Genomic DNA, 27,895 nt, shown 5'->3' with positions numbered 1-27,895 from the left:
TAAATGTGCCTACTTTATCTATCTCTACAAATTCTTCAAGATTAACTCAACTCTCTCTTCTATAAAACCTCACCTTACCTCTTGGTCTGAAGTATTCTTCCTTAATAACTCAAATAGCAATTAATGTCTAGACAATTCATTTAGAAATTAATTAGGCATCACTTTTGTGTAATCTCTTCTGTTACTGCCTTGAATTGATGTTTAAATATTTCATTATTTTACATTGTATATGTAGATTCTTGCCCCTTTAAGTAATTACAAACTTGTGGTTAACTATGTATTAAATATTTTGGGGTTTCAAAGACTGCCTGAAAATAGTGAGTACTAAGGAAAAAAATGGCTAATTTTATTTTATTTTATTTTATTTTATGCCTATCATGTTGAATTCTAGCAAATTTTTTCAAACCAGCAAAATTATTTTGATGTGGAATTGATAATTGTGGTTTTCAAATGTAAAACTATTTGCTGTTATATATTAAATATAATTCTATATCATGACATTATCTCATTTTATATTCCTATATAAATTATACTATGATTATATATACTATTATCTATCATATAAAATTATATACATATTTATATATGTGTATATATATATAATTATATTAATATAATATAATATATAACATATTATATAAAAAATATATATTTATATATTATATATATATATAATTTCTAATTAGATTGATTCTCATTAATTCTATTTAGAAATCAGAATCCATTTGACTATACAACTGGCTTTATCTTCTGCTTTATTTGTTAATTGCATTTTTCTTGTCTGCTTTGGTTATAATTTTTGAGGTTTACTTTATCCCCCACTCCCATCTATACATGACAAATTTCCTAGCAGGTAAGGTTATCTGTACTCGTAGATTTTTTAAGAAAAAATTTTTTCTCTTGAGAACCTGTTGGATAACTTGTAGTTCTTTTCCTTTGTCTTAATCTTCACTAGAAAATATTTTCACCAAAATTTAGAAAAGTCACAAATGTTTAAATGCTCATATGTTAAATGTTCCAACGTGCCAAAACCAAAAATTATAGCACTTACAATTTCAGTTTTAATATTCATCTGTAATCTTATAGAGAATATATTGTATTTTCATTAATACTATTAATTAATCCAAAATTTCACTTATTATTTCTAAGATTTCAGAAACAAAGCAGTAAATGTTTATAAATGATTAGAAAAACTGTTTGCTATAAAGAGCATAAAAGTCTTAAAATGTAGTTTATATGGATATTTTCTTATGCCTTCAGTTATAAAACTATCTTGTCATTACTATTAATAACAGTAACATTATTATTTTACACAACAGGGAATACAAAGAATGATGCCCTGGGAATAAAGGAGACCTACTATTTCTTATAATTTGATAAAACATTTTTTTCTCAGCAAAATATTATATAATATTAGCATGCCACAACATGAAAATCTTTCAAGATGACTCATCAAAATAACAAGTTCTATGACAGCTGTATCATGGGGAACCCTTGGCCCCTCCATGTGAAATAAGGAACGAAAGGACTGAGGTGTCTACCACAGGACCTAGTGTTGAAGGCAGGCACATTGAAGAGGAGGCCGACCTTCAGATGCTCAACCCTCAGTTCCCAGTACTCACACACTAAGGATTTCTCATTAAAAAAATGGCTGGCAGCCCGTTTGCCTCAGTTGTCACTAACGTACCTGAAAAGATATTAATACTTTAAAAACCATTTCAGGGTTGAATTTTTGTAAGATGATTTTGGGCACACTATTTTCAGACAGATCAAATAATAAATTTGGTAAGTGAAATCAGTTGTCCCATAGATCAAAATAAGAGCTCAAGCTCTCAGAATGATCTGGGAAATAAACAGTAAATTCAAAGTAAATTTAATGGAAGTCTAAAATGATGAAGATTCTGAAAACTAGATTTTAAGAGGGAATTATAAATAATAAATTATGACTGTGCCAACAGTATCCTAAACTAAAAATGATGCCTTTTCCATAGTAAATCTGAGAGCTTTGATATTTGAAATATATAATTTGAGATTGTGTCATAATCTTAGCCTCCAGATAGAACTCCTTTTGCTTTGATTTTACAGGTTAGAAATGACAATCAATTTTAATATTTTAATATTAAGACTAACATGTTGATTTACTTTCTACCACTAATTATATTTCATTTTTGTGAGTAAAGTATACTACTTTACAATTATTCTTAAGTATTGGCCTCTGGACACTATCTGTAGGTGCTTAAAAATCAATCCACAAATAATTTTCTGATCCCAAATTTACAATAATATAACTAAGATACTAAATATTTATGTATTGTATATATCATATTTAAATATTCACTAGTGATTCCTGTGTTATGAAAATACTTCACTAGTACTTCCCATTTATATGTTGGCCTTTTCAATTTAATTTTATTGTTAAATTTTTCCCAGTTCAACACCTGGGGCTTGTAACTTATTAATATAACTAAAACACTAAACTCTAAACTGCTGTGCATTTTCTGTAAAACTGACCAATAAATTTTGAAACATAAAGCAAAATTTACGTGAACTAAATTTTTCATTAACATATTTAACATTAGAGTTAATACCACTTATTACCTACTGACCTGCATGAATCTGTTAACTTGAGATCTCTATATAGTTGTTGTTGTTTGTTTTTGAGACAAGGTCTTGCTCCACTGCCCAGGCTGAAGTGCAGGGTCACTGCAGCCTCAATCTCTTGGTCTCAAGTAGTCCTCCCACCTTGGCCTCCTAAAGTGCTGAGATTACAGGTATGAGCCACCATGTCTGGACTTACTTGGCATTTTAAAGTCTCAGTTTCCTTATTTTTAAAATGGCAATATAAATATTTTACTGTGAGTTGTTTTGAGAATTAGCGTAACATGATACGTGTTTGAAATATTTGAAATATTAAGGGCTTAAAAGTTTGTAATTAAAAACTGGGCCCAGTGACAGGCATCTGTAGTTCCAGCTACTCAGGAGGCTAAGGTAGGAGGATCACTTGAGCCCAGGAGTTCAAGGCTGCAATGAGCCAAGACTGTGCCACTGGACTCCAGCCTGGATGAGAGCAAGACCCCAGATTTAAAAAAGAATGAATTTGTGATTGAAATAATATTAATTCAGGATTTTGTTCTATTTATAAAAAATATCTGAAATATACTTTCATCTAATTAATAAAGAATATGTCATATAAGAAAAAAATCATGATCTGTACTGAGAGGTTTTTTAAATGCATTCAGAAGCCAGACCGGAGGTCAGAGGCTGGAGGTCAGAGGCTAGACAAGTGTTATTTGTCATCTAGTTAGCTGTAGGTAAAAAGACCACTTAATAAAATGAGTGTTTTTAGCTGATTTAAGTAAAAGTAATCGATTTTCATTTAACATTTGTCCATTATTGTTAGGTCAAGTTGGAAAATCAATTTCAATGTGACCCAATGGGAGAACAGCTCCACGTATCCATATATATTTAATGACAAGAACACATTAGTACTCATTTGCTTATAACAGTATTAAATAAAATGATAGCTTGTGTTTAAATTATTTTACAATTGTAACACAAGGCAGCAAAATACAGCATATCAAAATGACAATGGAGATAATCTAATATCACACATTGATCTCTTCTTATTTTGAAAGAAGAAAATCAGTGAGAAATAGGCAAATTTTATAAAGACAGGAAACTGGCATAAAATTTAAATACATATACAGATCTCTTAAAACCTGTATTTCCCTTACTCTCTTTCATATGCAGTTATTTTCAAGTTATTTTCAAGTGTAACTAGTAGCAAGATATCCATTATGGATCTAGAATCATAGTGTTTTTATAGTCACTTGAGCATGTCTTCAAATACTATGCAGAATATATGCCATTTTTTAGTCTTATAGTAACTTGTAAAATGTTTATATATTTATTCATTATTGCTGGGCTCATGAAATGTCTATTTACTTTAAAAAGTGTGAATTAATTTAAACATATTCTAAACAATAAGCGAGAATTTCCACCTGCATGAATTATTCTGTTCAAATATTGTTAAGGCCTACTCTCTGAGGGCAATGTACAGGGTTTTGGGGATACCCTTTTGAGCATAGGAAAAATCCCATTTTCATAGAGGTGGGTTGGTTGAAATTAAAAAATAAGACTGCTAGATTTCAAAGGGATCTTTTGATCATTTATTTTTCTATACACAAATGAGAAAACAGAGGACCAGAAGGATTAGAAAATTTGTGCCAGACTGAAGCTGAGAAGTAACAGTATTGAGATCCCAGGTCCCCTGATCCCTAATGCAGTGTTCTTTCCAATATGCCACCAAGGGCTATAGGAATGGCTCTAATTTTTCCTCCTTCATATAACTCACTTTCCCAGCTCCTAATCTCTTGCATAACTCACTTTCTCAGCTCCCAGTCTCCTGCTACAGTTTGAAAAGCAATGTGCAATTCCTGGAATATATAAGTTAGTTCATCCCTCTTGTGCTTTTGAACACACTTGTCCCTCTTGGAGAGAACTGAAGTGGGAATGCCAGTTGCAGTATACAAAGGGGTTGAATTACACAACTTCTAAGCTTCCTTGTGATGTAAAAATTCCTTATTCTGTATAAACTTGCTGTAGAATTTAATGCCACTTCTAAATATTAAATATTATTTATAGATGCCTATATAATTAAATGTATATTATATATGTGTATTGTAGAGTAATACGCATGCATTCTGAATATACGCCAAAGTAACTTATCAGTAAAAACATAGATACAAAGTTGATAACCTAGGCACCAGAAGCATCAGGTTCAAAACTGACATTTTAAAAGTGCCTCCTACATGTATAATTGCCCTAAGTCATTCAGTTATTACCTGAATAGGTAGAGGAATCAAGTGCTGCACTGTAAAATGACAGCATGGAATAACGAGCACTCACTGGATTTTAAAACCTGACTCTCAATCTAGATTCTGTTACGTTCGGCAATGTACCCTTGGGAAATTCACCAAACATCTCTAGATCTCAAATTCTTCATCTGTTAAATGAGAACAATATGACACCGAACTCAGCACATATAGGACAAAAATGTGATAACATAATTAAATATACATAAGACATAGTAGGTGTTCAGTGTTAGCTGACTTGGAGTTCTGAACCTTCCCTATAAAAATAAAGTGTACTCTCCTCTCCTGAAATTATGAGTTCCCTCAACAACTACAATACCTTACCACCTCCCATCAGACACATAAACATCACCACGCACACAAGTATATGTATGTGCACGCGTGCGTGCGCGCGTACACACACACACACACACACTCATAGAAACATTGGAAGTACTGGAAACCCAAGCTTCTATTCCCGAGAAGCAAGGAAGGAGACCCCTGCAAATCAAGAAAAACAGCTGAAGCCAATAATCCCTGTTTTTCAGTTAATGAACATAAATTTGTGTTCTAAAAAACAGAGTGGATTTGTATTAGGAAAAAAGTGTTCTTTCACCTAAGAATCCACTTGATCACTTGACAATCCACCAAATCCACCAATTTGACCTGTTACATCACATATAATATGATCTGCTATATCATAATTTTTATGTGATTCCTTTTGGAGCCCACAATGAAAGGCTGTCTACACAGGCAGAAACATTGACATAGGGCTAAGTTACTCAGGAAAACACATTATTTCCATTCCTTTTACAAATTTGAGAACCCTCCAAGAGTCTAATTCTAACTTCTTTTGCATCACATTATTATCCAATTCAAAGCTGTTATTATTCACAGACTACAAATTAAAATCTAAATCCTTAACACCTGCAGATTTTTGCATCTTTGATAATTAATTAATACGTACAAAATAAATTGGTTGACAAATGAAACAAATGAACACTATTTCATTTGTATGTTTTCCTACTTACATTTAAAGATAATCATTAAAGGAAGAAAACACTGCTGCAAAAAGTATACTGTATCTCAAAGCCAAATTTGTGATTTTAAATTTGTAGAAAACTTAAGAATATCTAAGCTACTGATTACACTTTACTACTGAAATTTACTTCACTGTCATTAGAGGTAAGACATATGTGTAAAAACTAAAATAATTCAGTGTGCTCTATATTTTCATTACAGACCTTTTCTTTTATTTTTTCCAAATATATTTTGAAGTTTTGAGCCTTATCTGTTTTTTAAATATTTCCCCTTGAGGGGTTACAAGACATTTTTTTGTAGTCAAAATTTTCATAAACGATATGGTGAGTTGCAATTTTACATTGAAAAATATCATAGAGTAATAATATAGACTTAATGATAAAAGGTATTAACTAGACAAACATTAGTGGAACAGCAACAGGGAGAGGAAGGGAAGGAAAACAAAATTTTAAGAAAAGACTGTTTAGTCATTTCAAGTTTCAATCTGTTTACTTCCAAGTGCTCAGGGCAGCAATAGTGAAATATACAATCTTAAAAACATAATTTATAGTTTATTATTTAAATAACACTTCATTTTCCTACTGCCTGCAAATTATTAATTAAAATAATATCTCTTCCCTATTCTTCATCTTTTTTTCTTTTTCTTTTCTTTCTCCTTTTCTAGCTCTTGATTCTTTCTCCTTCTATATCAACTCATAATCTGATGTTTCCTCTTCAGTGAAGTATTTTGTATGCTGGTAAACACGAAAGTAATATTATTCAGATTTACTGCTGGTGCTGTACCTAGGGATTTTATTTGAATTTATTGATACTTGTCTGTCATTCCTAACTACCCTACAGTAACTGTCAAAAGGTGAAGTTCTGAATATTAACCCAAGGAAATATTTGAAATATGTAAATGAAAATATTTTATCACACACACACACACACACACACACTTCTCTCCTATCTAAACTTCTTATCTCATAAAAGAGCATCTGATGCCAGAGCATGAAAAGTGTATTAAGAGCTTAACATCAGTATTAATAACTCAGATTTAAAACTCTTAGCAATTAATTAAGATTAATGACAACAGTCATCCCCTTTTCTCCAATGTAACACTTCCTCACATTTTTCCAATCTCCCGTTCATGAGCCCCTCTATGCTCATTTCAGGCTGTGAAAATCAAAGGTCCTGAAACTTTGATCCTGTTATCTGCTGCTTTTTGTATCTGAGACTAAGGAAGTAGATATCGGCAAATTTACAACGAACAGCTCAGACAGCTGTCCTACTTTAAGCAGTTAATGGAAAAGGAACTAATCTAGTTAAGAGCATAAGACTAGTTCATAAATCTGGATTCAGAGGACAGTTAAAACCATCCCACCTCTTCTGGAGAGTAGTAACTGAATTAAATTCTCTTCTCACTGTTTGTTGAGAAGAGCCAGCATTTCTGTAAACTGGACTAATAAGGCACTCAGAGTTAACATAAGCCATATATAGGCCAGCACCATAAATGATTATGCAAAAGATTAATTAACATTAAAATATATGATTTGGCTAGGACAAATACAGATCTCACAAGAATTCCGATCACTGAAAATTTTCTTAAATAGAATGTGACATAAAGATCAAATCTGTTTTAAAAGTGAAAAAAATGCAACTGCAAGCAAAAAAAAATTCTGAAAAGACAATAAAATCAAAAGCCTTCATTTGTTCAAAATTTAGCCTAAAGGAAAATGGTTGTGTTGTGTTTTATAATTCAGAAAATGTTCAATAGATTTAATTATAATTTAAAATTAATCATCCAAAATGACTAACTTTAGCCCCATATAAATAACATTTTTATGTATCAGCATTCTCAGCCATATTTTTGTAGATAATAATTCAAACTTGTTAAATTTGAGAATTGTTCTGTCTTAATTTTCTCAGTAGCTTAATTTTGTAAGTAGTAAAATAATAAGTAAAGATAACAGAAATGTTTAAATTCTACAAAATTCAAATGATATACCTCTTATGAATCACTAGGATCTAATGCACATATTCATTCATGTATAATTTATACTCTTAATTATAATAAAACTAAGAGGAACTCTAATATACAAAATTCTGTCCCTCAAATCAATATCTCATGCATATTACAGGGTAATTATGTTATCTGATGGCATAGGACACTTGTAACCAGAATTAGAAAGTTAAAATCTTGACCCTGCTCACAGAGCTGTGGGAACCACAGTGGTGTGCTTCAGTCTAGCGGGCCTGAGTTTAGATACATCTGGTGAGGGATAGAGCAAATGATTGAAAGAAAAGTTGTATAACTACAATCTGAAAAACATACATGAGGAAAATGGCTAAGTCCCGTAAAACACAGACAATGTAGTGACAACAGGGCGTCGAAGCGGAAAATTCATATAAGCTCTCAGAGACACGCAAGTGGAATTCAGGAGGGAAGGTCGCATTGTCTAAGAACACACTGGGGCCTATCATGGGGAGGGGGGAGGGGGGAGGGATTGCATTGGGAGTTATACATGATATAAATGATGAATTGATGGGTGCTGACGAGTTGATGGATGCAGCACACCAACATGGCACAAGTATACATATGTAACAAACCTGCACGTTATGCACATGTACCCTAGAACTTAAAGTATAATAAAAAAAAAAAAAAAAAAAAAAGAATGATGTCTAATGATGTCTCTAATGATGAGGACAAAGCAGTGGAAGTCTCAATCAATGTTAGGAAGTCAGACAAGGGAGAGAAATGAAAGAATTAGAGAAAGATAATGGGAGAGTAATTCCTCTACTCCAGAAATTTATCTGTATGCTATGTATGTAAACATGCTATTTGAATGTTTTATTGAAATGTTTTACAGACTTACTAACTCTTTTAGGCAACTAATATTTGAGATGGTCGTATGTGCTTGTATCTGTGTGTGTGTGTCTCACCAATCTGCACTAGGTTTGGCCTTAAAGCTATTTAAATAAAATACAGTGAATTCATAATTAACTATTAAGAAATCATTCATGTCAGGAAATGGTTCTAGGAAACAAAAGTGCTTGATTTAAAAAAAATTAGAAAACTCTAATATGATTCAAAACAAAAGTATGATTAGTACTGGATATGATTATGAAATTTAATATATATATTGTGTATTATTTTCCGTATACTAACCTGCTTACTAAGAAGCATTATGGGAACCTGAAGTATCTTTCTGCCACATTTTCCAAGTGAAAAGAGCTCTTTAAGGAGAAAGAGATGATGTATATCAGAGAATGAAATTATTGTGAAATGGCAATGAGTTTGTAGAAACTATCCCAACTTTATAAGTTTTTTAAAAGCATAAGGAGAAAAAAATCTTGCAATTATTTGAAATTAAGAAAGTGTTAACCCAAAGTCAGAAAAAATAAAATGGTAAACAAATGTCCACGGGTATTCTTTCATTTATCCTTATTTTCTGTTTCCTTCTCTTTTTTTTTTTGTTATTTGCAAAGTTTGAAAAATAAATTATTATTTATTTTATACCTCAAAATTATATCAGTTTCAAAATTCTTAAATGTGTGAGGTTGGAATTTGATTCAGAGTACAATTAGTGGAAAATATAAATAAAAATGATATGGAAAAATTTTTAAAGAAATTACTTAGAGAATATAATTATTACTATTGCATACTACTATATATTATTTTCTATGTTATACAAATCCTAGTGTTTTATTTATAAATAAAAATGAAAGATATTTAGCAAAGTTTAAAAGGCATTTATAAGTACATTTTTAGGAATAAAGAGGCAATAAAAGCTTCCTACTCAAGCCAATTTCCTTAACTGAGTTATAAAGCTTTCCTTAAACTAAACTTATAAATGAGGTTCTGGTAGACATAAAGGCACCATCATAATGCAACAAACTGTCTACAAAAAAATGCACTTTATTCCCCCTCGGACTGGGTCTTCTGAGCTCTAAATTTAAAAATGAGTATTTAACGCATGTAGAATCATGTAGATTTTTGTAAATTATTAGAAATTATAGTAATTTATTTAAATACATATTTAAGCCTCTGTGATAAAAAGTATATAAAACCATACACAAAGTAACCAAAAAACAGGGGGAAAAAAGGTTAAAATTGTATCTGCGTTGACATTTCTGCTCCCCGTTGGATGATGTTAATTGATGTCTTCAAGGTATTCTACATCATAGCCATATGTTGAGCCTCAGAAAATAATGTGTTTAGTCCTGGACCACCAAGACATTTCAAAAATATTCTTCTTTTTTTTTCAGACAGGATCTTGCTCTGTCACCCAGGCTGGAGTGCAATAGTGTGATCATGGCTTACTGCAGCCTTGACATCCCTGGCTCAAGCAATCCTCCCACCTCAGCCACCCAAGTAGCTGGTACTACAGGCATGTTCCACTCTGTCAGGCTAATATTTTGTTTGTAATTTTTGTAGAGATGGGGTCTCCCTATGTTGCCCAGGCTGGTCTCAAACTCTTGGACTCAAGGGATTCTCTCATCTCTGCCTCCCAAAGTGCTGGGATTGCAGGTGTGAGCCCCACACGCAGCGAACAGTATTCCTTCAGAGTGCCAAAGCTCACTGATGATGATGGAAAGAAGTTACATTTCTAAAATCAGTGCATTGAGAAGTGGTATTTACACTAATCATTTTTTGTTTCTTGTTTATCAAAAAGTTGCTGATGAATTTTAATCAAGATAAATATTTATCCAAACTTGGAAATTAATACATAAAATGTATATGATTCCACTAAATAGCTAATAATGCCTATTGGGGAGGGGAGACAACGAAGTACCCAAGTTCTGTTTATAGGTTCTTTGAAAAAAAATAAATTTGGGGGTAATTTAAATGATTCAATTTTGCATATTCTGCATTTTTCAGGAAACCAGACTGAGTCAACACCTTTGCCAATTTACATACCAAATTAAGAGATTATTTTATTGAAACTAAGAAATGTTATCAACAAGCATTCTATTTCATGAATTTATTTTCCACTGATACAGTTGATGATATACACAGTGAGCAAATATGTTCTGTAAGAATATAGACATAGTTATAAACATGCTATATGCACACACTCCTAAAACAGTCGGTGGGTTAGTAGTAACAATGGCATGTTCATGAGATGGATTTTTCTAGTAAAAAATTATCTTTCAAATATGCAAAAACTTAAGTCAATTACTTCCATTAATTTAAATGGAATATGATGGTGTTTTAAAGATGCCCTGAAAGGTAAAGGCCAAAGATAATAATAATTAAAGATAATATAAAGAACGGAAAAGTCTAGTGGTATTATTTTCCAGCTTTGTTGCATCAGAATTGCCCTAAAAAAACTATAACAAATTTCAGACCTTACACAAATAAAAGGTTCAGAGTTTTTTAAACATTTTATATTTTCTACTCTGTCACTTTAACATGTAGAAGGAAGTGAATAAAAATACATGGGCATTTTATGTATGATAGGACTGACTCAATTAGGCTACAATAAAGGTTTTTTTTTTTTTTTTCTAAAGCCCCTAAAATCTGTTACAAAGTTCAGCTATATGGCACAAAATATTTGGATGGAAACTAAAAACTAAATCTAAGAACGTAGTCCTTTTTTAAAAACAATGATCTATGGGGTAATAATATTGACTAGCCCAGGCTATCAATGTAAATATATTTTAATGATTTTTTTTTAAAGAATGCAGTCATTAGGAGCATAATTCTAAGCACTGAAGACATTTGAAGCATCAAATCAATTGAGTGAAGGTTTCAATCTGCTCTGAAAGACCCACTAGTGGTTACACTTCGCAACTGTGATGGGAACATAATGGCAGTATGATGCAGAATCCCTACTATCCAGATGCTTATTCTACTTGAAGATGACGTGGTTTAAGAGTGCTAAGCACTGGGTGATTTGTAAACATAATGGAGTACAGAGCCATCCTTGAGAAGGTTGGAATCACTTAAGAAGCTACCATTAAAAAGGGCAAGGCTAGTGTGAGCCTGAAAATTCAGAAGCAGAACTGAAAGGCATGAACATAAGTCTAAGTAGAGATGTAAACAAGAGGTAGAACCCAAAGCCTTTGCCTTTGAGGTTATCAGCCTTCTCTGGTTCCTTTTAAGTGACCTGTGCAACCTATCTTCTCTGATATTTTTGTGGGTTTTGCTGTAGACTTAAAAAATTGGAGGATTGAGACAGTGTTCTGACAGACTGAATATTCTTGAGAAAGCAACCGCCATCAATCACTTCAAAAAAATGAAATTATCTGCATAACTGACAAAAGTCCTCTCAATATACTGAAAAATATTTATGCTGCTTATTTCAACAAGACATAAAAACTTTGCCACATACTACCATCTGCCCTGAGGCCATTGCTCCCTGGCTACTTCCCTCTCCAAAGGATACTTTTGAGTCAGCAGCTCTCCTTTTTCTCAAGAAAGGGAGCCTAAATTATACAAATGATAATAGTTTACGTTACTATAGAATCTTTATTGTCTTACCATTCCCAGCATCTCTTTCGTATCAGGCTAATATTTTAACTAATTCCATTATGCCATATTTACGTGTGCAAAATTAAGGAGTTTTTGTAGTATTTCCATTGAAAAGTCAACAAATTCTCGAACATTTGGTATCTGGCTGAATGTAGGTAGTAGAGGAGGAGAATCGCCCAAAAAGAAAATGTTTGCTTACTTCTGACTTAACATTTTATTTTTTTATATGCAACTATAGGAAAGAAGTCTTTATGAACAGGAATCAATTAAAGTCAATATAATTTTGTAAATTTTGTTTTACTAAAAAATTACATCCATCTGCAAAAAGTCTAATTCAATTTCATCTCCGTGTAAAAAGAAACCTTACAAGTTTAAAAACAAATGGTGGATGTACTTGACGAGTGTTACTAGGATTCTTCAACTGCTGTATACACACTTTTATGTCTGCTTGCTGGTGAAGGAGGGACTGCCTTCTGAAGGTTAACATAACCTCGATTACAGCCAAGAAGCTCCTTGGAGATTTAATTGGTTTGTGGAACTACTCCAAAACTAGCGCTGCGCTTTCTTCTTTCTTTGCCTTTCTGCTTCTCTAACTCTCTCTTTTCAAATCAAAAAGGAGAACGCATGGTAATGCATCATTTATAAATTACCTTGTTACTGCGAAAAACAAAACACTGCTTTGAAAACCAAACAAACTCCTGCTGCGGACTCCGGCATGTTTGATGGAGGCCCTTCAAAAGAGTCCACGGCTTAATGCAGGTTGTTTATGTGGAGACTTCGATCTGTACCTGCTGTCCCCTGTCACTCCCTGGAAACTTGGCGGCAGATGTTGCAGCGTTAAGTTGTCTCTGAAGTGGTTTTCTGTCCTCGTCTCCCCACCGCAACGGAGTCAAACTATATTAGATCTCTTATTTGTGCCTAAGGCAAGTTTAGGAGCGCAGCTGTGTCCACCCCCATTCCTACCTTTGGTGTTTCAGGCCTCCAGGCAGCGAGAGTGAGACCAAAACCGTTCTGCCGCTCTCAACTACCTCCGCTGACAGTCCGGCTGCTCGCTGCGGGCTGGGGAGGCCGCTGCCGCCGCTGCCGCCGCTGCAAACAGATGTCAGCGACAACCTGCTAGCTTACACCTGGACGCGCGGCCCTCACCTCGCGCGCCGCGCTGAAACATTCATGACTCGGAGGACTTCCCGCCGCAATCAAAGCCCGGGCCCGGCGTGCGGCCCACGGACCCCGCCACCTCAGCGGGAGCTGACGCGCGGAAGAGAGCGCGAGAGAGGGCCCGAGCGGGAGACTGCTCGCCCGCTTTGATACTTTATGCCTGAACTTCAATTACTTGATCAAGGACTTCAATTCAGCAGTGAATTCTTCCGCAAACTAGCCCGGTGCGACCTCCCAGCCATAAAAGGGGCGCATTTGGCTAGAAATTCACCGTGACGGGGCTTACATAGTAAATGTGCGTGATTCTGGGTTGAATTCTAGGAACGCTGATTTGTTTATACAACTAAACCTGAGTCTCAAGAGGCAGAATCTGCAGTAAACAATTATAAATAAATGACAAGATTGTTTTCCTAGGTAGAAAACATGCTGTTGACTAGGCAGAGGTAGTGTTACTTAGAACCATTAGCCACAACCTGAAAACCACTGTTTTATTGTCTCTCAAGTGGCATGAAGTTTGTTTTGCCTTTTTTTAGTCACTTTACTTCCTTTAAAAATCAGATATGAGAAAGGATTCTCATTTACTTCTTGACAATACACATCAAGCTACATTCATTTCTAACTTAAAAAATTGTTTAGTCTTCCTGATTTCTAAAGTGTACAAATTCCTTTATAATCACATACATGGAACTTGTATACCGGTACAAATACTTCATAAGAAGCATAATCAAAAGTAAATATTATGCATATATACACACACAAACCATTATGAGCACAGAAAACACAGGAAAATAAAATTATTTGCAAAATATATTCACCAATTTATATGTTGGTAAGAAAGTTTATTTTTAAAAGAATTGACTTTAACAGACAATAACATTTGTTCCAGTGAACTTTTTGCTATGCAGAGACAATTCTTTTAGAAGGAATCAGTGTATCTAATCCAAGCTGATACAATGTTATTTACAAATTTCCTAATATTCCTAATATCAGATAATTTGTTGAGAAGATAGATTTGTTGATATAAAAGTGATATACATTTTCAAAGGGCAATGGACATCTCTTAAAATATAAAATCTTTCATGAATTGGTCTAAGCTCAATGTTTTTCATTTAATCAGATTGTGATTGACATTAGGGATATAAGTTTGCAAATAATAGGATTTCACCCTTGTTTAGAGCCCAATCGTAGGTGTGTGTGATTATTTAAAGCTAACAAAAGAACTCCAGGACTAATTTTTCTCATTCAATGAACGATTATGCTAGGACTTAGACAGACACAGCCACACACACATACACACACTACTCTGAGGTCAATTCATTTTCTCCTTTCTTCAAGCAAATATAAATGTAGATGGATAGGCAGTTATTCAAAGAACAGCCAGAGAAGTAGAGGATACTACCACTTGGGCATTGTAGTTCCCTAAATTTTAATTTTCTTTAGTCCCTGTAATTCCATGAGATAAACCACATCTATATAAACTAAATTGGTAAAAACCATAAGGTTTAGTAACTTTAATTTTTTACCAACTAACCACAGTAAGTAGAAGGTAATGGTGAGCTATAGATGTCTTCTCATGCATAAAGCATTACCAAAGCAGATCATCCTATTTTAATGTCATGCATCAAAATTAGCTGTGCCAAATATACTCTGAATTCCTGATATTCTTCCTGCCTCTGGGTCATTATTTTCTGAATAGGTAAATTACTGTAAGTTCCCAAATGAAAGATACTCTAAAGCAAAAAAGAACTGAAATTTAAGAAATACTATGTGCTCTTTCTACAAAATAGAAATATAATTTGTAGGATATTAGAGTCTCAATACAGATTACATCACTGCCCCATGCAAATATAATTTTATTTAAACAAATAATTAAATATTACCTTTTGGATAATATTTTTATGTTTGCATTATTTTAGAGACTTAAAATTCACTGAAATATTTACCATGATTAAGTGCCCTATGATTGCTGCAGATTCTTTTTGGCATAAGTATCACAGAGTCAAACAGTTGCCTTTGTCAATAAAGATATTTACTGTGCTGGTGATTATAAGAATAGGGCAACTGAAGGCTTCATTTGTTCACAAGAAGCCAGCGGAAAATTAACATATAAAAATGTATAAACTAGTATAAGAAATTGTCAAAACAAAGTGAAAGCATAGTGGAAATAAATGTATTTAAGAAGAAACAGAGAAAAAAGAAGGAAGGAAGGAAGGAAGGAAAGAAGGGAGGTGGGGAGGAAGGGAGGTATGATAGCATTTTAGAGACAGTGAAATCAAAACAGTATGGTTTCTTAATACATACTGTAAACTTAAAAAATATTGGGCCCTTCAATTATCCTAATAATGTACAGAAAGCTATTTCACTAAAGTAGTGGAATAATTCTTGCTGTGTATTTTTATGATCTAATCTCTGGAAAGATGTAGGTTAAGGTTTATATGTGTGTGGGATAGGGAATTTAAATGGGAGTCAATTTTATGAAATAAAGAAGACCTGGTTGATGATGTGGAGTTGACATAAATTCAGATTTTTTTTTTTTTTTTTTTTTTGAGACAGGGTGTCCCTCTGTTGCCCAGGCTGGAGTGCAATGGTGCGATCTCAGCTCACTATTGCAACCTTCACCTCCTGGGTTCAAGTGATTCTTCTACCTCAGCCTCCTGAGTAGCTGGGACTACAGGTGTGCCCCACCACGCCTGGCTAATTTTTATATATTTTGGTAGAGACAAGGTTTCACCATGTTGGCCAGGCTAGTCTCCAACTCCTGGCCTCAAGTGATTCACCTGTCTTGGCCTCCCAAAGTGCTGGGATTACAGGTGTGAGCCACCACACCTGGACACATTCAGATATGCTTAATAATTTTTTGTGAAACGTTGAAAATGGAAAGCTGGGGAATAAAAATGTTGGGGAGGGGCGAAGATTTCTCAAGTTGTCTAAAAGGTAAAGGTCGTATGCTGATAACTACAGACTTGACATAAAACCTCAGTCTAAAACAAAATAATAAATATTATAAAGAAAAACTAGCAAGAAACATAAAGGCAAAACAGCAAATCATGCCAAGCTTACCTGATTTTCTTGAGTGAAGAATGTGTGGTTGGGTTTGGTTGGATGGGTGAATAGACAGATATACTTATACCTTAAATTCAGCAAGGAATTTAACAAAATTTATTAAATATCCTTGTAAATCATGTAGTAAACTGAATTTGTACTGTTGGGTAGGTTCCTAGCTTTAACATAGTAATGTCACTTAACTGTGCAGCATCCATCTGTGAGGAAGGGCTCTCATGGGATGCCACACTGAGGTTTCAACATTGGCTTGAAATAAAAATTTGCAGGTAAGAAAACATCAGAAGCACTAAAGCTAAAAAGAATAGGTATGACGATAAAAGATTAACTCAGACTGCATCAGGCACACATAGAATCATAATATGTATCTGATAAAAAAACAAATCAATTAATTGAATCAACAACTGATGTTTACTAAGCCTGAAGTCCTGCACTTAAGTAAAACAAATTTTCAAAAGGCATAAATAGCATAGATGTAGAGTAGAAAAAGTGGGGTTTTAGTTAACCTCACATAATAAACGTCAACTGTATTCTGAACCTCTGAGGTTCAGAATCTTTCAAAGCTGAAAGTTTTATCCTACTTTTGTCACCAAAATTCATCTGGAAGCAATGAATTTTATAATTCATATATATTAAAATATAATAGCAAAATGTCTGAATAATATGATTAGGAAATGATGCTTTACATAATATTTGATACATAGACTATATCATATTCCTAAAATCAGAAAAATCCTGAATTTTGAAATAATATGACCTCAAGAGTTAGAAAAAAGGCTTTGGACTTATCTTAGACAAAAGTGTGACCATATCGATTGAAAAAAGAAAAGAAAAGAAAAAGGAAGAAAATCTTGGTCAAAATAATGGAAAGGGAAGCATTATTCTTCAAACATGAAAAAATAAATAACTGAACCTGCTGGAGCAACATTTGAAACATTACAGCATTATAATTTAAGAAGAATGTTAAATCCATTTGGTATCTAACAGAGTACCTGATATATGTTAGGCACTACGTAAATATTTGTTGAATGAATGACTATAATGCATCATTTTAAAAACTAAACATACCAATTTATCGAAACTCACATATTTCTTCTTTTCTATTCCCAGTGAACCTTCTGGTTTTCACTTCTGAATCCCAGATTATCTAGCAAACCACGAATCACTGCCTCAGTGACTTTGCTCATGATGCCACATCTAAGGAAATGTTCATTCTAGCTATTTCCTATCTATATTCAAAGGCAGAGCACCTATATTTTTGAAGAAGCTTTCCCTAATCTCTCCTTAGGGAGAGCTAGTTTTTATTTTTCTATTCACTCAAGAGTACCCAGAACACATTCCAGAATAAATCTTATTTTTGCACATGTCTTGTTTCCCAAACAAAGTTTAGGTTTCTTAAGGGCAGAGGCTGCTGTTTGTTTCTACTCTTCGATACCACCTGATGTCATTGCTTGTACATATTTATAATCCAAAAATTATTGAATTGAATCAAAATTAATGGGAATAATGAAAGACTATAAACTAAGTTGCAATCATGACAGTTAAAAGAAAATATAAAGTATTAGCAAGAGAGCTGAGACCACTGTCTGTTTTTGTTGGCTAGTATACATTCAATGTTAGCTCAATACCCAGCACTTAATAAGGTGAAAATTATTGAAAAATAAACTAGTGTCTAACCTGGGGAATAAAAACTAAGATGATGCAAGAAAACAATTTTAAAATACGTGAAGTTAAAGTGTAGCATGTAGAAGAGGAAGAAGAGTTAGTACATGTTGTTCCAGAACAGAACTCTGGATCACAGATGAATTTTAAAAGATACAAATGTCATTATGCGAAAACTTTTTATGAAGAACCACTGTGATTGGATAATGAAAGAGGATGCTTTATAAACCAACTAGTTCTCTCTACTTACAGTCTTAGCAAACAGTAAAGGATGATCTGTTGGGAAAATTCCAGGAATAAATTTTCTCAAATTGGATTTTTAAAAAATCCTCTCAAGCTGAAGCTCATGAAGTTTATTCCCTTGTTAAAACAGAGGAATGATCATGTTGACACACAATGAAACAATTCTACTGAGGTAGGAGGCAGCACTGGATTCTGGAGGTGAGGCTTGGACACCAGACCTAACTGATGATTAACTAAAACAGGGACAGGGCGAAAACACTTTCCCATAAGACACACTGACAAGGGTGCCATGTCAGTTTGCCATTGCCATGGCAACACCCAGAAGTTACCACCACTTTCCATGACAACGACCCAATGACCCAGAAGTTGTCACACCTTTTCTAGAAATGTCTGCATGATCCACCCCTTAATTATCATATAATTAAAAGTGGATATCAATGTGACTACAGAACTGCTTCTGAGCTGCTCCTCTGGGCACACTGCCTATAGGGTAGCCCTGCTCTGCAAGGAGTAGTACCTCCGCTGCTGCTATGCACTGTCGCTTCAACAAAAGTTGCCAACACCTCTGGCTCATCCTTGAATTCTTTTCTGGATGAAGCCAGGAAACTTCCGGGGCTAAGCTCCAATTTGGGAACCCTCTTGCCCTGCATCAGATTCCTTCTTAGGTGAAGTTAAGAACTCTCCCAGGCTGAGCTTCAATTTTGGGGCTCACCTGCCCTGCATCACTACTGTTATGAACTGTACTGTCTCTGAACAAAACCTATCCATTGTTACACATGAAAAGGTTTTAATCAATTTTTGTTACATCAATACAGTGGAAAATAGTACTAGTATATTACAGAAATTACAGAACTAGAGGAATTGTAGCCACATTTCCAAACAAAAATATAGCTTCAGACAGACTTCCCTGATGGGGAAAAATATATACATATACATATGTGTGTATGTGTGTGTATGTTTATCACTATCACAGATTTTTATAATGCTTTATAACTTTAAAGCCACTTTTACATAATAGTCAAGAAATTCGATTACATCAACTGTTGAAGGCAGGGAACATACTTATACCTATAAAACAGATTCTGAGGCCTTTGCCCTAGACCTTATTGCTACTAAATGCTACTAAATGCTAGAGAAGGACTTCAGCTACTAAATTCCAGTCTGTTGGAACATTATGTCTTCAAAGTCAAGGGCTGATGCAATGATTGTGCTTATTAAAGTATGTGTACAAATGACCAGTATTGTAAAGAATTACTTGAAAAAGGAATGGTATAAAAATGTAGTTTGAAGATGCATTCTAACAACAGGTACTTTATAGAAAACTCTATGTAATAGAAATCTACACTTGACAGGATTTCCTTCCTCAAGTTCAATAGGGCTTTAAAATCATTTTTTATTACTATTTCCCTGCCTTCATTATACTGACCCAAGCAGTTAGCTCTTTCTCAATACATTCCCATATACAAACCTCATCTCCTTCCTGAGGTCGCATCAAAGAAACCCGGTCATACTGCCGCCTCAGCAAAGCCCAGAGAGCATCAAGACGACCCTGAGGGAAAATGAGACTTGTGAATTCCCAGAGACTGTACTCAATCTCTATGTACTGAATACATGAAGATGTAAAACGACGAAAATAAAATCTTCTTTACCCTCATTTCTTTCATAAGGTAAACTAGTAAGTAATAAAAACCTGGAGGTTCTTATTGCCAAGAAAGTATTCAGCTGCTAAGAGTGTACAATGAATGTCTGCAATTTGATCTACCCTCTTTCAAGTAGTTGGCGAGACGTGGTACTAAAAACGTTTCAATGTCTCCAGAAGTTTTGAGTTAAATTACACAAAATTTGGACACGTACCTTAATTGGCGTGTACCATTTTGTCTGAGGAGGCTGGTGTGTGGGTTTGGGTCGCGGTGGTCTAGGCCTGATGGGTTCCTCTGTTTCTTCAGGAATCTTCACCACAGCATTTTTGGCTTTCTCTAGCCTTGCACCTTCCTCAGTAGATCCTTTATCACCCCAACGAACCTACAAAACAAAAGGAGAGTACTGTTATAAGACATAAAGTATCCTAGAGGAACAGGTTCTTATTGAGCCTATGGTCCTTTAGTTCACATCTCAGAGTAAAAAAGAAGATGAGCAGGTATCCTAATTCCTAATTTCCCCTTTTCTGAGGCTGAATAGGTTTCTCACCACTCCTTACTGTATTTAATACTAAGATTCAAAAGACAAAAGACCCTTTGTAAAATCTGAAGCCAACTAAATTTGAAGCAACCATTTTCCATAGTTTTAAATAAAGAGTCCATTTGTGGTTTACATATGAAATGCATGACAGTGTGTAATCCTGTTCTCTAATTTGGTTTTTCTCCCCTGCTAGCTAAACACATACCCATATGTAGTGATGACACTGGAAGAAATACATGAAAATGATGATAGTTAGCATTTACTGAGTGATTACTATGTGTCAGTCTGCATTTAATCCATACAAAAATGCAGTGAATAGAGACTACATTTTATTCTTTCCAGATGAGGCACAAGGAGGTTAAGTGATGTGCCCAAAGCCAAACAGCTAGTAAGTGACGGGGCAGGGATTTGAACATGAATTGAAATGGGTTAATAAGTTTCAAATGGGTTTGAATTTTACAAATTTATTTTATACAAAAGAGTTGCTTCTGCCAAATTTTCATCACATTTGTTTAAGGCAAAAGTATGATCTGAACATTTAGTTTTGAAAGTAAAATAATTATATATGAGTTTTCTTTACTTTTAGTTCTATTTTGTAATGTAGTATTCAGCCTTTAGTTCCCAAGCTCATCCGAGTATGGTTATGTGGCATATGATTTTTTCATTGAGAAGGACAAATCTGAAAAGACTGCTTTGAAAAGAAAAGTTCAGGAACAGTAGAGAATTCCACAAATTATAGCAAATTTCCTCCTCTGAAAAATCTTGACATTGAAAAACCATACGATCAAATGATTGCTTTACTTTTCAATAGGGAGAAATTAAGAGCTAAATTTGAATCAAACTGGGTATGTAAATAGGATGCAGTCCCTGGAGAAGAGCTTGTCCAACCAGGAGTAGTGGAAAGTCCTACAAAAACCAAGGACATCACCAAAGATGGGCAAGGTCAGAGAAATGAAGCTCTGAAAACCTATACTAAGACCTACCCAGGGCACACTATGACACACCAGAGTTAAGTGATTTCTAAAAAGAAAAAAAATCCTAAGACTTCCTAAAGCATTTTAATGATCTGAATTAGTGGGCAGGGATAGAGAAGATTACTATCCACGGAAAGAACTATTCAGTCTTTTTGATAAGGCTTACTTAGGTGTTTTTACCTTTTTTTACTACAATTTTAGAATGGGCTTTCAATTTCAAGTGGGCCCTGTTGAGTCATTAAAATGTATCTATATCTTTCAGTGTGATCAATGATACTAGAATGTTTTTTATGAGGTTGTTAAAATTGTTTTAAACACCATTAAACCTTTAGAGCTAGATAGTTGGCTTTCTTTCCGGAGAAATGACCTTCTCTTTCCAAACACAGTGTCATCACCTAGATAAACTAACACTTATAAAATCTTTAGATACAGCTAAATTGTATTAAAAACTCTAAAATCAGGACACATACCCTTGTAGTTGGACAGGCTCAATTTTAAGGAAAAAAAGAAGATACACAATTAAGTAAAGACACAAATGTCCTAACTTAGAGAAGTCATTCAGGGTAGAAAGAGAGGTAGATACACTTTAGATCTGTTCAGAAATGATAGGCTTTAGCATAGACAGCTCCCTCGCCTATGTTTCACAGTTGATATTGCAAAGGTCATGATAATCATATTCTTCTTTCTGGCACTATTAGTTTCACTGGCACTATTCTCAGATTAAAAAAAAAAAAAATATGAAGCTAGTTAAACTAGAGTTCTGACCCAACGTGGCATTTCTAGGTACTAGACTATCAAATGACTGTACTTGAGAAATGTAGTTGCTGAGGTCTAAAGAAGATTCATTAAATAAATTCATTAGTTTTAGTTCATGAAGGAGCTATTTAATCATCATTAACATCATTACCACCACAAACAATTCTCACTTACTCGAAGTCTGAAACCAGAAATTATTTGAGTTTTCAAACTCTTAAAAGCAATTAAATAAACATATATATGTATATGTGTATGTATGCATAAATTTTAATATTTTAGTTTGACCACATTGAGACAGTTAAAAAGGACAAAAGAATAACAAGAATAGACTGCTAAAGGAAGCCTTGGCAGAATTAATATATCGGGCTTTATTATGGAAAAAAAAATAAGTGTAAGCTTGATAGCTAAATTCTTCCAACTCCACTTGGCTTTCATTATAAGCAATAAAATTCCATAATTTCCAGAGCATATTTGGATGACTAGGAGGTTATATCATTGAGGAGCAATTTCAGAATCGAGAAAAGAAACAAAAACAGTTTCACACTGAATTGGCAGAAACACACATTTGAAGTCATTAGGTATTGTGGATCAGTTGTGCTAACAGCTGTTATTAATATCATCTCAGTTCCAGCTTTCTAAAAATTCCCATTACCATAGTGTTTAAATATTTAATTTAAAGAAGAAGGAAGAAAAAATATTCTAGGTAAAAATCCCTATACTGGCTTAAAATAACCTTAGCTATAAAAATGTGTTCTGTAATTCACATGTGCTCATAATTTCTATAATTCCTTTACTTTTCCTAGTTTAAGAGCTTTTTTTTAAAAAAAAAAAAAAAAAAAGAGAGAGAGAGAGAGAAGTACCTTCCAGGTTTGAATGAGCATGCTCTTAAAACAAATTTTGTTTGCACGGCGACACCTGCCTGTAGCCCCAGCTACATGAGAGAATCGAGAGAATCGCTTGAGCTCAGGGGTTCAAGACCAGCCAGAGCAACATAATGAGAACTCCCCATCATCCACTCCAGATTTCTTAACAAATAAGCAGATAAATGAAACATTGTGGTTTTCTGTTTTCCCTCTCCACATTTAAATAAATTCATGTTTGAAAATGTTTGATGATGCTTAATTCTCAGTTCAATTGTTATTGTGTATTTTTATACACAGGTTGCGTATAGTTCAAAAATCTAAAATTCAAAATGCTCTAAAACCTGAAACCCTCGGAGTGCCACTTAGCAGCATAAGAGGAAAACTCCACACCTGACCTCATCTGTTGGGTCACAGTCAACACTTTGTTTCACGCACAAAATTGTTTTAAAACATTGTGCTATTTTAAAATTAATTTATGTTTGTATATTTTGTTTACAAAATATATAAGCATAACACGCATTTATGCTTGTGCATTATGTTTGTGTATTTATTGCATATTTTAAATTCATTTATGTTTGACATACACCTTATACACATATTCTTCTTATGTGTATATAAGGAGTATGTCAAACATATTCCTCTTATGTGTATAAGGTATATATCAAACAAAAATAACTTGCATGTTTAAACTTGGGTCCCCTCCCCGAGATATCACATTAAGTATGTGCAAATATCCTGAAATCTGAAAAAAATCCAAAATCTAAAACACTTTTAGCTCCAGTCATTTCAGGTAAGGGACTCTCAACCTGTATTGTGTTTCCCCTTTGTAACATCCACACTTGCTTTTCCATTTTTTTCTTCATTCTCATTCTTATTTCCATCTTATTGATGGAATACTTCATGCAAGGTAGTCAGAATTATCCAAAACTAAAATGGACCCAGATTTATTACAAGTTGGCTGAGGTTTCTGGTCACAGACTTTGTTCAACTGAAAAGGATGGGTGGGCAACATAATTTCACATATTAAGAGTTAATAACTCTTGAAACTTGAACTATCGCTTAGTTAGGGATGTGTGTGTGCTCTTGGCTGTCATAAATATAAACCAATAATGTTCCTTTTAACTCAGGACCCACTCAGGATCTCACTCACACATTTCCTTTCCTTTAGAAAGAGACCTCAATCTTTGGAACACTGGAATATTGAACTAACAAAAATCTGACATATTCCTAGTTTTTTAAAGCAAGAATAGTATTTATTCAATTAAGGCTCACATACTAATATCCTTACTTTATTATCATGCAGTATTTTACATGAGTGAATTTCAAAATGGTATTAAGCTTATTATTCTGAATATGAACTACTACATGCTCAAATACATTTAAAAAATAAGTAAATATATAGCATAGATTGAAAATTTTCCATCCAGAGAAACCTACTCACATTTTGGTATATCCTATCAAGTCTTTTTTTCCCCTGTTATACAGATCTTTTACACACACATTTTGGAATGAGGTGAAATCAACTAAAATAAGTTGTTACAGATCATATTTGGATATTTGATTGTAACAGCTTTATTTAAAAGTGTATGTTTTATACATATGGGAACATCCTATATACTTTCTTCCCACCCTTCCACGTCTAGAATGACACAACAAAAGTAAGAAAGGAAAATAACCTTCCATGTTAAACAACAAGAACTTGCCTAGCCATGTTCTCTTATATTGTTTGCGATTCTCAGTTTCTAGCACACAAAAACACATGCAATAACTTCTCCAAAGACCAACTTAACTGAATCTAGCAATTGCCTTTAACCATGGATAATTGGCAATGAGGTATCTGTCTCAGAGCATATTTCAACAATAAAGGGCAGGCTCTCAGGGAAAATGTCCATTGTTTCAAGATCTAATGTGGTCCAGAAAAGTAAGAATCACTGTCAGATGACCTATATAAACACTTTGGGAATGGCAACCATGTTCAGTATGTCTGGGCTTTTTTCTGAAGAAGAGCAAAATTTATTCTGAAAAGGGAAACTTGCCTCGGGAATCTGAATTTTATTGTAGTGTATAAAAGGAGAAAACTGCATTAATTGTGGGGTTGTTCATTAGGTTATCAAGTTTTGCTGGCGCAAAGCAGATATGACAATAAGAAACATGTGCAACAATGGTAAAATGCATAAAACACATTCTAATCGGAAAGGAAAATTATAACTAATAAGGAAGGAATGCCAGGATTTTATAATAAAGTCAATGTGTTCATGAAAAAAATTCCTTGAATTGCTCCTTGGGATGGGATGCAGGCCTGTTTATACTGCTGTTAAGAGCTCAGTGCTGTTAATAATTGCTTATTACTAAATAATATATCACTTTGAAAAAATAGTTCATGGTGATAAGAAAACCTTATTTGATTTTTAAGGTATAATATTAAAGTTCAATGTTAATCAACACTTTGGGCTAGTCCGAAAGTTCAATGCATTCTATAAATGATATATAATATCAATTACAATAGTTCATAAGTGGCAACTGACAAAGTATTAAATGTGCTTTCTCTGTATTTGTGGTAAGGTCAGATCCATGCTATTGAATATTTTAACATTTTCTTCTCAAATAGTAGATTACTATTGGATCTTTACAAAGAAGAACATTGTTGCAACTTGAAGTGGCTGGCTTCTTCAAAGTTGACATTCTATGACGTAATTTTTTCCAAAATAAGAAAAACCCTAGTTTTGTTTTGTCCCTTAGAATTCAGAGGTCTTATCAATGCAATCCTTTGACTAAGGAAGCCAGTTCTTCTAGGCCAGTTTTGCAGTGGCTAGGATGATTCCATAGAAAAAAAATGTATCCAGAAAAGACCCAGTGTTAAGCACAAACAGATGATATTATAATATTGAATTGTGAAAAGTACAGTTTCCATTGCTTAATAGTCCTAGGAATACATACCCCAGATTAGCAGCTTCTATTTTTTTTAAGATACCAACCTCCATTCTTTTAATTCCTCCAACCCCTCGACCACCATAATAGGAGGCATCCACAGTTGGCCACTTCTTAGTAGGCAAAGGTTCTTCTTCCTCCTGTGGAAATATGTTTTATAAATAGTTTTTAATTAATTTCTTAAAATACTGTTTAGTCAGAACTGGCTCATATTTAAATATTTTTCTGAATTATTCCATTACTATGGAAAAAAACTATATATAGAACATGTGGATGTATTTACACTTACATGCATAAATTTTGAGTGGAGTTCTACAGGATATGAGAACTCCTTTCCCTCCTCAAATGTTAAGAATCTCTCTTACATCATCCCTAGGTAACTAGAAGTTGCTCTTTAACTATGGGAATCATTTGGTATTTCAAATCTTTCACCACTTCATATTTAGAAAGATAAAATATTAAAATTAGGACAGCATTTTAACAGTCATTAAAGCATCAATGTATGTGTAGGTTTGGACGCTATGAAATTTAAACTGAAAAGATAGGCAGTTGAGAATTTTTGAAAATATTCAACACCAGCACATTCCTTATTTCATGTTCCTAACATGATTCTGGCTAACAGAATAATATAAAAGCACCAAGAATTTTGAAGAAAGTAATAGGATCTTTCAACTGTCAGCTTGGATCTTTTTTGTAAATAACCTAAGTGACATCAGAACTATTGATATAGTAGTATAAAAAGTATATTAAATCTTTATGTACTATTGATTCCAATGGTCAGTTTATATCTAGCAATGTATGAAGGTCCCATTCCTCTAGCATATGAAATAAATCATAAGAGGATGAAAATAACCACTGATTTTATAAATTAAAAAGTCAGTACATAGGTATCATAGTTATCTAACAGACAAAATTAATTGAATTTGGATAACGTATCTGCATATGGGAAAAAACAAACAGCCATATCAGTTTTTTAGGCACTCACTTACCTCTTTTGGTGCAGGGGGTGGTGGTGGTGGAGGATCCTTGATAACCTGTCAAAAAAAATCAAATATAAAAATTTCTATGGCATGGGGGGAAATAGTAAATGAAATGTGTAAAACAATCAGATTCATAAAATACTGTGGTAGGTGCAAAGAAGTCCCCCAATGAACCTTGCCACCCCAATATTTATGCCCCTCTCTTTGAATCTTGGATTGCCTATAACTAGCTTTCGGCCAACAGAAAAAGGTAGAAAAAGTATTATGTGACTTCTGAGGCCAGGTCAAAACAACTTAAGTTTCCCTGACATCCATGGAACACTCACTGTTGAGGAACACTGCTGTCAGGTCAGAAATCGAACCCAAGACCATCAAGCTGTGAGGAAACCCAAACTAATCTAGGCTGGGTGGTGACAGGGAGACACCAGCTGATCCCCAGCTATTTCAGCCATTCGAGAGGAGATATGGGACATATAAGAGAAAAGTCCATCTTGGACACCCAGGCACACCGAGCTTCCAGATGACTCCAGCCAAACTGGCACCTGACCACAATGAGACGCCAACTGAGAGTCTCCTAACAGCCTGTAAGGATACAAACTGTTGCTTGAAGCTACTTGTAACACATCAACTTCTTAGCCAAGATTCCTTTCCTGTGATGCGTTACTCATGAAATCTTTTATAGTTAATTCTTTTTTTTTTTTTTTTTTTTTTTTTTTTTTTTTTTTTTTTTTTTTTTTTTTTT

General features: G+C 33.9%; 1 protein-coding gene across 1 annotated transcript in view; it reads right to left on the bottom strand.

The window, feature by feature from the left end:
- Positions 1-27,895, bottom strand: part of ANTXR2 (ANTXR cell adhesion molecule 2) — a 167,138-nt gene that overhangs the window by 51,143 nt on the left and 88,100 nt on the right. Inside the window, exons 13-16 of the mRNA XM_017876529.1 lie at positions 27,163-27,207; positions 26,221-26,313; positions 20,329-20,496; positions 19,943-20,023 (exon numbers count right to left, since the gene is read on the bottom strand). Of these exons, the coding sequence (XP_017732018.1) occupies positions 19,943-20,023; positions 20,329-20,496; positions 26,221-26,313; positions 27,163-27,207 (387 nt within the window). The remainder of the gene's footprint in view (positions 1-19,942; positions 20,024-20,328; positions 20,497-26,220; positions 26,314-27,162; positions 27,208-27,895) is intronic.

This window comes from Rhinopithecus bieti, unplaced genomic scaffold (genome assembly GCF_001698545.2).
Source record: "Rhinopithecus bieti isolate Rb0 unplaced genomic scaffold, ASM169854v2 scaffold_8675, whole genome shotgun sequence".
NCBI lineage: Eukaryota > Metazoa > Chordata > Mammalia > Primates > Cercopithecidae > Rhinopithecus > Rhinopithecus bieti.
Note: the sequence above shows the minus strand (reverse complement) of the source record. Positions and strands in the feature narration are given on the sequence as shown.